This window comes from Otolemur garnettii, unplaced genomic scaffold, assembly GCF_000181295.1.
Source record: "Otolemur garnettii isolate 467f Iridium unplaced genomic scaffold, OtoGar3 scaffold00030, whole genome shotgun sequence".
Lineage (NCBI taxonomy): Eukaryota > Metazoa > Chordata > Mammalia > Primates > Galagidae > Otolemur > Otolemur garnettii.
The window spans coordinates 18036800-18048870 of NW_003852425.1; the positions used below are offsets into that span (position 1 = coordinate 18036800).

At 38.3% G+C, this 12071-nt stretch overlaps 1 protein-coding gene across 3 annotated transcripts in view; it reads left to right on the forward strand.

The window, feature by feature from the left end:
* The window catches only part of CHD1 (chromodomain helicase DNA binding protein 1), an 88997-nt gene that overhangs the window by 44732 nt on the left and 32194 nt on the right, over positions 1 to 12071 (forward strand). For all 3 annotated transcript variants that reach the window (XM_023512706.1, XM_023512707.1, XM_023512708.1), the window contains exons 12-17: positions 3152 to 3368; positions 4809 to 4898; positions 6487 to 6677; positions 7859 to 8047; positions 9891 to 10053; positions 10893 to 11045. In XM_023512706.1, the coding sequence (XP_023368474.1) occupies positions 3152 to 3368; positions 4809 to 4898; positions 6487 to 6677; positions 7859 to 8047; positions 9891 to 10053; positions 10893 to 11045 (1003 nt within the window). The remainder of the gene's footprint in view (positions 1 to 3151; positions 3369 to 4808; positions 4899 to 6486; positions 6678 to 7858; positions 8048 to 9890; positions 10054 to 10892; positions 11046 to 12071) is intronic.

Here is a 12071-nt window from a genome sequence, read left to right on the forward strand (position 1 = left end):
AGACCCAACTAAAAAGGAGAATTTCAGACCAGTTTCACTAATGAATATAGATGCAAAGATTCTCAACAAAATCCTAGCTAATAGATTACGGCTTATCACCAAAAAAGTCATACATCATAAAAGTAAGTTTCATCCCAGGGATGCAAGGCTGGCTTAACATACGCAAGTCCATAAACATTATCCACTGTATTAACAGAAGCAAAAAGAAAGACCATATGATCCTCTTAATAGATGCAGAAAAAGCATCCAATAAATCCAGCATCTTTTTCTAATTAGAACACTGAAGAGTATAGGCATAAGTGGCACATTTCTAAAACTGATAGAAGCTGTCTATGGCAAACCCACAGCTAATATTTTACTGAATGGAGTAAAACTGAAAGCTTTTTCTCTTAGAACTGGAACCAGACAAGGTCGTCCTCTGTCACCATTGCTATTCAACATAGTGCTGGAAGTTCTAGCCAATACAGTTAGGCAAGACAAGAAAATAAAGGGCATCCAAATGGCAGCAGAGGAGGTCGGACTCTCCCTCTTTGCTAATGATATGATGTTATACTTAGAGAAATCCAAAGACTCAACCACAAGACTCCTAGAAGTCATCAAAAAATACAGTAATGTCTCAGGATATAAAAGCAAATCAGTAGCCTTTGTATACGGCAATAACAGTCAAGATGAGAGGCTAAGGAACACAACTCATTCACCATACCTTCAAAGACTCCCTTCACCATAGCTTCATACTGTGGCTGGGAAGAATCAACATTGTTAAAATGTCTATACTTTTCCAAAGCAATCTACTGATTCAATGCCATTCCTATTAAAATATCAACATCGTACTTTCAAGACTTGGAAAAAATGATTCTGCATTTTGTAAAGAACCAGCAAAAACCATGTATAGCTAAGGCAGTTCTTACTAATAAAAACAAAACCGGGGGCATTAGCATACCAGATTTTAGGCTGTACTACAAAGCCATAGTGGTCAAGACAGCATCGTACAGACACAAAAATAGATATAGACATTTGGAATTGAATAGAAAACCAGGAAATGAAACTAACAACTTATAACTACCTAATCTTCCATAAACCAAAAAAAGAACATACTGTGGGGGGATAGACTCCCTATTCAGTAAGTGGTGCTGGGAGAACTCGATATCCACAGGGGAAAAAACTGAAACTGGACCCGCACCTCTCCACTCACAAAAATTGATTCAAGATGGATAAAGAACTTAAATTTAAGGCATGAAACAATAAAAATCCTCAAAGAAAGCATAGGAAAAACACTAGAAGATACTGGCCTGGGGAAAGCTTCATGAAGAAGACTGCTGTGGCAATTCCAACAGCAACAAAAATAAATAAACTGAAAAGCTTCTGTACAGCTAGGGAGACAACCACCAAAGCAGATAGACAACTTACACAATGGGAAAGGATATTTGCATATTTTGAATCAGACAAAAGCTTGATAATTAGGATCTGTAGAGAACTCAAATTAATCCACATGAAAAAAGCCAATAATCTCATAGATCAATGAGCAAGAAACCTGAATAGAACCTTTTCTGAAGAAGACAGATGAATGCTGACAAACATATGAAAAAATGCTCATCTTCCCTAATTATTAGAGAAATGCAAATCAAAATCACTATGAGATACCATCTAACCTCAGCGAGAATGGCTCACATCACAAAATCTCAAAACTGCAGTTGCTGGTGTGGATATGGAGAGAAGGGAACACTTTTCCACTGCTGGTGGGATTGCAAACAACCTTTTTGGAAGGAAGTATAGAGAACCCTCAACTTAAGCTAGACCTCCCATTTGATCCTGCATCTACCCAGAAGGAAAAAAATGCTTTTATCATAAGGATACTTGCACTAGACTGTTTATTGCAGCTCAATTTATAATCGCCAAAATGTGGAAACAGCCTAGGTGCCCACCAAACCAGGAATGGATTAACAAAAAATATGGAGTCTTTATAGCATTTGTATTAACCTGGATGGAAGTGGAACACATTATTAGTAAAGTATCTTAAGAATGGAGAAACAGGGCTATGCCTGTGGCTCAGTGAGTAGGGCAGGCATCCTCACACGACGGCCTGTGGGCCACATGTGGCCCGCCTAGGACATTTATCCGGCCCGCTGGGTGTTTTTGCCACCTCTGCCTGTCCTGCTTAGCAGCTGACTCTTCCCGGGGCCTGCAGTCTGGCCCTCCAACGGTCTGAGGGACAGTAAACTGGCCCCCTGTTTAAAAAGTTAGAGGACCCCTGTAGTAGGGCACCGGCCCCATCAGTGGTGGGTTCAAACCTAGCCCCGCCCAAACTGTAACAAAAAAATAGCTGGGCGTTGTGGCATCTGTAGTCCTAGCTACTCTGGAGGCTGAGGCAAGAGAATCACCTAAGCCCAAGAGTTGGAGGTTGCTGTGAGCTTTTATGCCATGGCACTCTACCAAGGGTTACAGGGTGAGACGCTTGTCTCTTAAAAAAACAAAGAATAGAGAATCATGAATCCTATTTACTCAATTTTGATAATGAGGACAATTAACTATTAATGACACAGTGGGGGTGGGGGAAGGGGAGAGCAGAGAGAAAAAGGAGGGAGGAGTAGGGGAAAGGAAGAACAGAGAGCGAGATGGAGGGAGAGTGGTGGGGTCTTGGTGTGTGCCACACCTTTTGGGGGCAAGACATAATTATAAGAGGTACTTTACCTGAGAAATGTAATCAGTGTAACCTGGTTTCTTGTACCCTCAATGAATCCCCAATAATCAATCAATCACTAAAGAATATATGTTACTCTCTAGGCTGCATTGTAGCTATGGTTTTTCCCTTGTTTTTTTCTATATACTTTTTACTTAATGTATCTAGACTCCACTACTAGTTGATGAATCGTGTTTTAGCTTTGTAATTGATTAAATATAATAATTTTTTTTTGCTATTTCTAATTAGATTCATCAAACTCTCTTTAGTTTACTTACAATATTAGTGATTGACTCTTTAGCCTAATGTGTTTATGTTTATATTTGTAGCTAATAAAAATTGCATATTCTATATTATAGCTATGAGATTCATTTTATTTAACTTCATGTAAATGCATATATGTGATATAAAAAAGTTTTCTTTGGATATGTCCAGCTTAAACTCCATGTGGTTTTTTTTCTTTGAATGTTGTAGAGGAAACAATTGTATACTTGCTGATGAGATGGGTCTGGGGAAGACAATACAGACCATCTCCTTTCTGAACTACTTGTTTCATGAGCACCAGCTATATGGGCCTTTTCTGCTCGTGGTGCCCCTCTCGACTCTCACTTCCTGGCAGAGAGAGATCCAGACGTGGGCCTCTCAGATGAATGCTGTGGTTTACTTAGGTGACATTAACAGCAGAAATATGGTAAGCTATTTACCATCACACCCAGAAATAAAGACATACTTGTCTTTGAGGATAAGTAGTTTTCTTTTGTCTTAGCTTCTGGCATAATTAAATTGCCACAATTAAGTATTAAATACATGTTGGATTGGGTATAATAAAAATCAATTTTAGTTTAGTATTCATGTTTTTAATTTTAATGGAACATTTCAAATATATGTGAAAGCAGACAGAAGATAAGCCATCATGTTCACATCTGTAGTTTTACAAGTTTATTTTTTTTTGAGACAGTTTCACTTTGTCGCCCTCGGTAGAGTGCTGTGGGCATCATAGCTTGCAGCAACCTCCAGCTCTTGGGCTTAAACGATTCTCTTGCCTCAGCCTCCTGAGTAGCTGGGACTACAGGTGCCTGCCACAGGCCTGGCTATTTTTGTTTTTGTTGTTGACATTGTTGTTTTGCAGGCCCAGGCCAGGTTCAAACCCATCAGCCCCAGTGCATGTGGCCCGTGCCCTAACCACTGAGTTACAGTGCCGAGCCACTGGTTTTATAGGTTTTTTTTTAATTTTGACACAGAGTCTCAAGCTGTCGCCCTTGGTAGAGTGCCATGGTGTTGTAGCTCATGTCGCAGCTCACAGCAACCTCCAACTCTTGGGCTTAAGCAGTTTTCTTGCTTCGGCCCTCCATGTTCCTGGGACTGCAGTCGCCCAACACAACGCCCAGCTATTTTTGGGTTGTAGTTATCTTGTTGTTTTGGCAGGCCCTGGCTGGATTCTAACCCACCAACTGTGGTGTGCATGGCTGGCGCCCTAACTACTGAGCTACAGGTGCCGAGCCTAGTTTTACAATTTTAACTTATTGCCATTTTCATTTTGCCTGTACCTCTGCACACTCCTCTATCCTTCTGATCATTGTGAAGCAAACCTGAGACATCATATGAGGGACAAAGTCATTCTGTTGCCTTGGGTAGAGTGCCATGTTGTCATTGTAGTTCACACAATCCTCTGGCTTCAGCCTCCCAAGTAACTGGGATCACAGGTGCTCACCGTTAAGACCCAGCTAGTTTTTCTATTTTTTATATAGCCAGGCTCTCACTTTTGCTTAGGCTGGTCTCCTAAGATCAAGCAATCCACTCACCTCAGCCTTCCTGAGTGCTGGGATTACAGGCGTGAGCCACTGCTCCTGGCCGATAAATGTGTTATTAAATGAATTAATCACTTGTGTTTTGTTAGATGACAGTTTTCTTTAGGGAAAGATGTGTATTAAAATTGTTTAGTTTTGATATGCTTGGCATTTACATTCTATTTATGATAAGATCAACATATAGCATGTTTGACTGTTAAATGAATATTACCTGAACATTACGCAGTTTTTCATATATTTTGAATGGGCTTTTAATTTAGATATTTAAGTAAGCGCGTAATTTGCCTAATGTTTTTCTTGATATTCTTCAAATTGCTTGCTAGATAAGGACTCATGAATGGATGCATCCTCAGACCAAAAGATTAAAATTTAATATATTGTTAACAACTTACGAAATTTTATTGAAGGATAAGGTATGTATTACCTGCGTTTTTTGTTTGTTGTAATGTATTACCTGTGTTTTTTGTTTGTTGTAATGTATTACCTGTGTTTTTTGTTTGTTGTTAATGTATTGTTAACAACTTAATGAAATTTTATTGAAGGATAAGGTATTTATTACCTGTGTTTTGTTGTCAGTTTTCCTTCATCATCATATGTTGTGAGCAAGATGAGAGGACAGCTTAAATCAGGTGTACTCAAACCACATGCAGCCCGCCTAGGACATTTATCCAGCCCACCAGGTGTTTTTGCCATGGCTGCCTCCTGCTTACTAGCCGACTCATCCTGGGGCCTGTAGTCTGGCCCTCCAACGGTCTGAGGGACAGTGAACTGGCCCCCTGTTTAAAAAGTTTGAGGACCCCTGGCTTAAATCATAGGCCAGCAAACTACAGTCTGGTAGTGGTAGTGGTATGCCTCTCAAGCTAGGAATGGCTTTTACATTTTTAAAAGTTTTAAAGGGTTACGCTTAAAGGGATGTTATAAAGTATGTATGATAGAGACTAGGTTTTAGTTTGCAAAGTCTTAAATATTTACCATTTGGCCCTTTACAGAAAAAGCTTGCCAGCTCTTAAATGAGACCAGTTTATAGTAGTGTCCACTGCTTTGTAAAGAAGAGAAAGGTTCATGCTCAGCGCCTGTAGCTCAGCAGTTAGGGTGTGGGCCACATGCACTGAAGCTGCTAAAGAACAATGACAGCTGCAAGGACAACAAAAGAAAACAGCTGGGCATTGTGGCGGCCACCTGCAGTCCCAGCTACTTGGGAGGCTAAGGCAAGAGAATCAGTTAAGCCCAGGAGTTTGAGATTGCTGTGAGCTGTGATTTCATGGCACTCTACCCAGGGTGACATAGTGACACTATCTCAACAAAATAAAAAAGGAGGAGGAAGGTTCCGAGCAGCATTAATCTGCTACTTTGTGAAGCAGTGAAGCTTTTTTCCTAAACGTTTTGTAGTTTGCATCTGCTCCCATCTATCTTATAAGGTATTTGCTTTCTGTACCGTATTGAAAAGAAAGTAACTTAGTCTCAAGAAAAGAAACTCAAGAGTTGTGTGAATTTGCCACTGGTCACACAGCTATTAAATGGCAGAATCAGACTTCCCTTGTATTTTAAGTCAGAGACCTAAGTTTATGTATTAGAGATACGTGTTCATGAAAGTCAGGTAGTGAGTTACCCCTCCCTTGGAACACTTTACTGCCCTAAATTGCTATCATAATTTCTTCACACTGACCTTAATACAGACCTCCACTGGGCTTAAGCTAAAAATGTTTTGTGAAATTTTTAAATACTGTTGGGTTTTCCCCCTTTATTATTAGTGTATAAGCTAATAAAAACTGGCTTGATATTACTACACTCTAAAGGTTAAGTTAGTTATAGAAGGAATGCTTAGTTACTTGATTTGGAGATTCCAATAAACTTGAAACAATAATTTATTTTGGTAAATTAGGTAAGTTTATTTTTAATTAGCCTCACTTTAATCATTTGAGTTCAGATTAAATGGGAAGACTAAATTTGAACCCCATTTTATTCTCAAAATATTAACTGTGTTTTTCTGTTCATTTTAAGGCATTCCTTGGAGGTCTCAATTGGGCATTTATAGGTGTTGATGAAGCACATCGATTAAAGAATGATGACTCTCTTCTGTATAAAACTCTGATAGATTTTAAGTCCAATCACCGTCTCCTTATCACTGGAACTCCTCTACAAAACTCCCTAAAGGAACTCTGGTCTTTGCTACATTTCATTATGCCAGAAAAGTAAGACAAACTCAGAATTTACAATTTTGATCATAGTTATATATGGGAATGGTTAGCAAGAAAATAATTATTGCAGCTAATAAAGTCAGTACTAGGCTTTATTGCCCTAAACATTGGATCACAAATTATTAAGAAAGAAAAAAGGAAATGGGGTCAGTGTTTGTACTAATATTTGAATTTTTCAGTTTTGTAAACTTTTTCCCTTTTTTCTTTGAGACAGAGCCTCAAGCTGTCACCCTGGGTAGAGTGCTGTGCCATCACAGCTCACAGCAACCTCCAACTCCTGGGCTCAAGCGAGTCTCCTGCCTCCTACTCTCTCAAGTAGCTGGGATCACAGGCACCTACCACAATGCCCGGCTATTTTTTGGTTGCAGCTGTCATTGTCGTTTGGCGGGCACGGGCTGGATTCGACCCTGCCACCTTAGTTAGGTGTATGTGGCTGGCGCAAGCCACTTGAGCCACAGGTGCCGAGTCAACTTTTTCCTTTTTTAAATATAGAGATGAAGTCTTGCTCTGTTGCCTGGTCTGGAGTGCAGTGGTACAATCATAGCTTACTGCATTCTCTTAACTCCTGAGCTTAAGTGATCGTCCTACCTCAGCCTGCTGAGTAACTGGGACTGCTGGTGCTAGCCACTTTGTCCAGCAACAGTTTTATAAATAGACTTAAGCTGTGTATAATAAAATTTCAGCAGCTCATTTTGCACGTTTTCAAAATATACCTGTTGGAAGATCTAAAACGATACCAGTTCTTTGTGTTTAACACTAGCAGTAACAACAGTGGGTCTTGGTAATCTCATTTTCTAAGTAAGGAAAACTAGCCTAAGTAAGGGTAAGTCATTTCCCCAAAGCCACATGTATATTATTTTTCAATAGCTCCGGAATTTCAGAAGTACGTTTTTAAAGAATTATTTTAGTGGTAATTACTGTTACACTTGAAAATACTTCATATATATTTAACTCAAGGAGACTCAAACTTGTAAAACTACTTATATTTAATACTCTATTCAAACATACAGTGGACTTCTTAGAAGGGAGCTTTCTGTAAGCGATTAATTTCAGCTAATTTTTTCTCACTAAAAATCAATAGTGTTTTGTTTATAGATGGCTATCCTGAATAATCTTAAATGCAGTTTGACTTTTTCAGTGATTGTTCCTTTTTTTTTTTTTTTAAACTTTTAAAGGTTTTCCTCCTGGGAAGATTTTGAGGAAGAACATGGCAAAGGCAGGGAGTATGGCTATGCGAGCCTTCACAAGGAGCTCGAGCCATTCTTGTTACGACGTGTTAAGAAGGACGTGGAAAAATCTCTTCCTGCCAAAGTGGAGCAGATTTTAAGAATGGAAATGAGTGCTTTACAGAAACAATATTACAAGTAAGCTATCTGTACATAGAGCACCTGTTCTGAACAACCCTCTCTGTTCCTGTCCTCACCATAGTGCCTCCACCTGCCCCATAAACAGTCTTAGAACAGTGGCAGCTTTCACAGTGGTTTTTAGGATAAACCTATTTTAGAGCAGATTTATTCTGCAGCATAAGGTGGAAGGGGAGATGTGATGGCACATCCAGAATCATAATTCATCTTTTAACTTAGCGTTTATTGCTTTACTAGATATTAAAATGTTACTATACAGAGAGTTCCTTTTAACGTTTGGGATTTCCATGGTGCTGATGCATTATGTAATTGTGGTAAAAGACAGGTGGAGGTAGAGTCCAGAGAGAGAAACTTAGAACAAAATTTTGGGCTCTCTGCTTTTTGAAGAATATTAACAGATCATACTCGTGTAAGTTTTCTATGTCAGGATCTATATAGTAGTGTTTTTTCAAGAATCAGAAAGGAAAATCTGTTCTAATATCTATTTGAATATTCAGTTGCATAAAATGAGATATTACAGTTGTGTACACTTGAAGTCCAGGAATGCTTATATTTCATGGTAAAATCCGTAAGTGCCATACATTTAAAAATATATTTACTGCATAATCTTCAGGTTTTTCTTACGGAAAATTTTAGACATACGCAGAAAGATGATTACATAATGAACTCCCATGTACCCATTACTCAGCTTCTGTTTCAAGTCTTTGCCAATCTTGTTCCATTTCTAGCCACACCCACTGCCCTCTCCATTTGAGGCAAATCAGAAATATAATTGTTCCATTCATATTTTTCTATGTACCTCTAGTAACTGATTTAAAAAAATACTAGTATCCTGCTGGGTGTGGTGATGTCTATAATCCTAGCACTTGGTAGGCCGAGGCAGGTGGATTGCCTCAGCTCACAGGTTCTGAGCTAGAGCAAGACCCCTGTCTCCAAAGATAGTTGGGTGTTGTGGTGGGTGCCTGTAGTCCCAGCTACTCAGGAGGCTTAGGCAGGAGAATTGCTTGAGCCCAAGAGTTTGAGGTTGCTGTGAGCTATGATCCCATGGCACTCTACCAAGGGCAACAGTGCAACTCTGTCTCAAAATAAATAAATAAATAAAAACTAGTATCCCCCTTTCATCTTTTTTTTTTTTATTCCAAACCTAGGAATATCACATTAAAATTTCAACAATAATTTCTTGATACCAGTATTCACTGTAAATATTCACATTTTCTGTTGGATCCAACACTTTTTTTAAAGTTTGGTTGAATCAGGATTAAAATAAGGTTCATATGGCAGTTGATTTGCCTTTTTAAGTCTTATCTATAGGTTCTTCTTTTTGCCTTTTTTCTCACAATCTATTTGATAAGGAAAATAATTATTCTGTAGAATATTTCTACAATCTATATATTGCACAGTACATCTCTCTGGAGTAGTTTAACAATATCCCTTATATTTGCTATAGATTGGTGGGTAGATGTAGATGCTTGCTTAGATTCAGGTTTTAATTTATGGCAAGGATATATTTTGTAGTGCAAAATTATGGCATTTTAACTTTGGTATTGGCTTTGTTAAAAAAATAGTAATACCTTTTATTTGTGGAAAATTAGAAAAATTGAGGGTAGACATAGTCACCTATACTCACTAGGTTACATCACGCCTTTACTGTGTATCATTGATGGTTCAGATAACAAGCTGTGTGTTCTTGTAAGTCTTGTAAAAGAGACTGAGTCCATGGTACACCCATTTATGAGTTTCATGATGGTACAGTTTTGCTTTGGTATTAAGGGTAAAAAATGGTTTTAGAATTCATCTTGGTAATTGTTCTACTAAATATCATTTTTATGATTTTTTTTAAAAGGTGGATTTTAACTAGGAATTACAAAGCCCTCAGCAAAGGTTCCAAGGGCAGTACCTCAGGCTTTTTGAACATTATGATGGAGCTAAAGAAATGTTGTAACCATTGCTACCTCATTAAACCACCAGATAATAATGAATTCTATAATAAACAGGAGGCCTTACAAGTAAGAATTTGTATGGTTATTTGTGCTAAAGTAAAATTCTAGAAATGTTGAGTTATAATTGAAATGGCACAGTGCTGTAATATCGGTTGGAAGTTCACTTAGTTAATGGTGCATTTAAATAATGTTCTTCACTTTTTAATCTTCATTAAAAAAGATTCCTAAATTCTCATCTAATTATTTTGAATAATTTTCTAAAATTAGAATTCTCAAGCTGTGGCCTGTAGTAACTTATCCAGCAAAAATCCCACAGTATATTCATGATTTGGGGGGGAAATCATTAATAGTGATTATATTAAATTTATGATTTCACAAGTGGTAGTCTAATGGACATCGTAGCCTTAGTTGTTAACCCTTCCCAGCACTTGTGAAGGAGAAATCAGAAGGGCCTGTCTGAATGCACAGCTGCAGTCCAGCTGTAGACATGCCCTGAGGGACGGGGTCAGTGGCCAGTATGCACTCACATTAGAATGCATTTGCTTATTATTCATTTTAAGCCTCAGATTGCTCAATTGCTGTTCCCATAGTATTTGTGGCTAAAATTTATGGAGAAATACTATAATGTAGTTACAATAACTAGCAAAGTGAAATAGTGTGTTTTTCCCTTTTGAAATTCAATTAATACCCTAGGTTAAGTGAAATGATAAGGAAAGTTTTAACTGAAATCATAAAGCAAAATGGTAAATGTAGAAAATTTTGAAAACTGAAGTAAATTGTTTCGTAACTTTAGGAAAGTTTAAAATCTCAACTGAAAATAATTAAAACAACTGAAGTGTTAAATGAATAATTTGTATTATTTGCTTCTTTTAACATGTAATAACAGTTTTAAATTATTTTCTTAGCACTTAATTCGTAGTAGTGGAAAACTAATTCTTCTTGACAAGCTGTTAATTCGCCTGAGAGAACGAGGCAGCCGAGTGCTGATCTTCTCTCAGATGGTGCGGATGTTAGACATACTCGCCGAGTATTTGAAGTACCGCCAGTTTCCTTTTCAAGTAAGCATTTCAGTTATATTTGCCATGTCCTTTTTTCTTCTTCACACTTAATAAGAAGGCAAATTTTCTTTTCTCTAATTGTTATTTTAATTTTTTCTCTTCTTTGATTGTTTTATATTTTAAGAACTGAATTAAGGCAGTTTTCATGATTGGACAGATATAAAAGGGGAGATTTGTGTGTTAGGACTTAGTCTGGAGAATGAAAGAGCAAGCCCACCCTAGTTGGTATTACTGCCCAGGTGTGGTGACTGACATGCTCACATCTGATGCATAGTTTGTGGAATAAAAGATACTTTAGGGAAGAAACCAAAGACCAGAAATAGGCTTACATTCCTTCCCTCTGTTCACAATGTATGTTGAAGTCTGTTCCCTATAACCAAAGCCAACATTGACTGGTAAGTCAGCTGCTCTTTTCAGTATTTCCCATCTAATGCTTTTATTTAATCCTTACAGCATTTTACTGAATCATGTCATAGCAGACGTTCAGTATGTACAGCAAGTAAACTGTATATTTAATGCAGGTAGTAAAGCAGGAGTAGAGTTATAAGAATGAAACTCAACACATATCCCTGCTTTGCTAGAGCTTACAGTCTGGTGTGGTGTGGGAGACAGGCACTAAACAGTAATTACAAATATAATATCACGATTCTGGTAAGTGGTGGGAAGGACTGGTGTTTGGTTATAGATGAACATGATTGAGAATATGTATTCTTTTGGGGTAGGAGTAGAAGAGTGCCATTAGCTGAGGTTTTTAAATTTTTTTTTTTCCTTTTTTTTTTTTAGAGGCAGAGTCTCACTTTGTCACCCTCGGTATAATGCCGTGGCGTCACAGCTCACAGCAACCTCCAACTCCTGGGCTTAGTCAATTCTCTTGCCTCAGCCTCCCAAGTAGCTGGGACGACAGGTGCCCGCCACACCTGGCTGTTTTTTTTCTTGCAGTTTGGCCGGGGCCAGGTTTGAACCTGCCACCCTCGGGTATATGGGGCCAGCGCCCTACTCACTGAGCCATAGGTGCCGCCCTAGCTG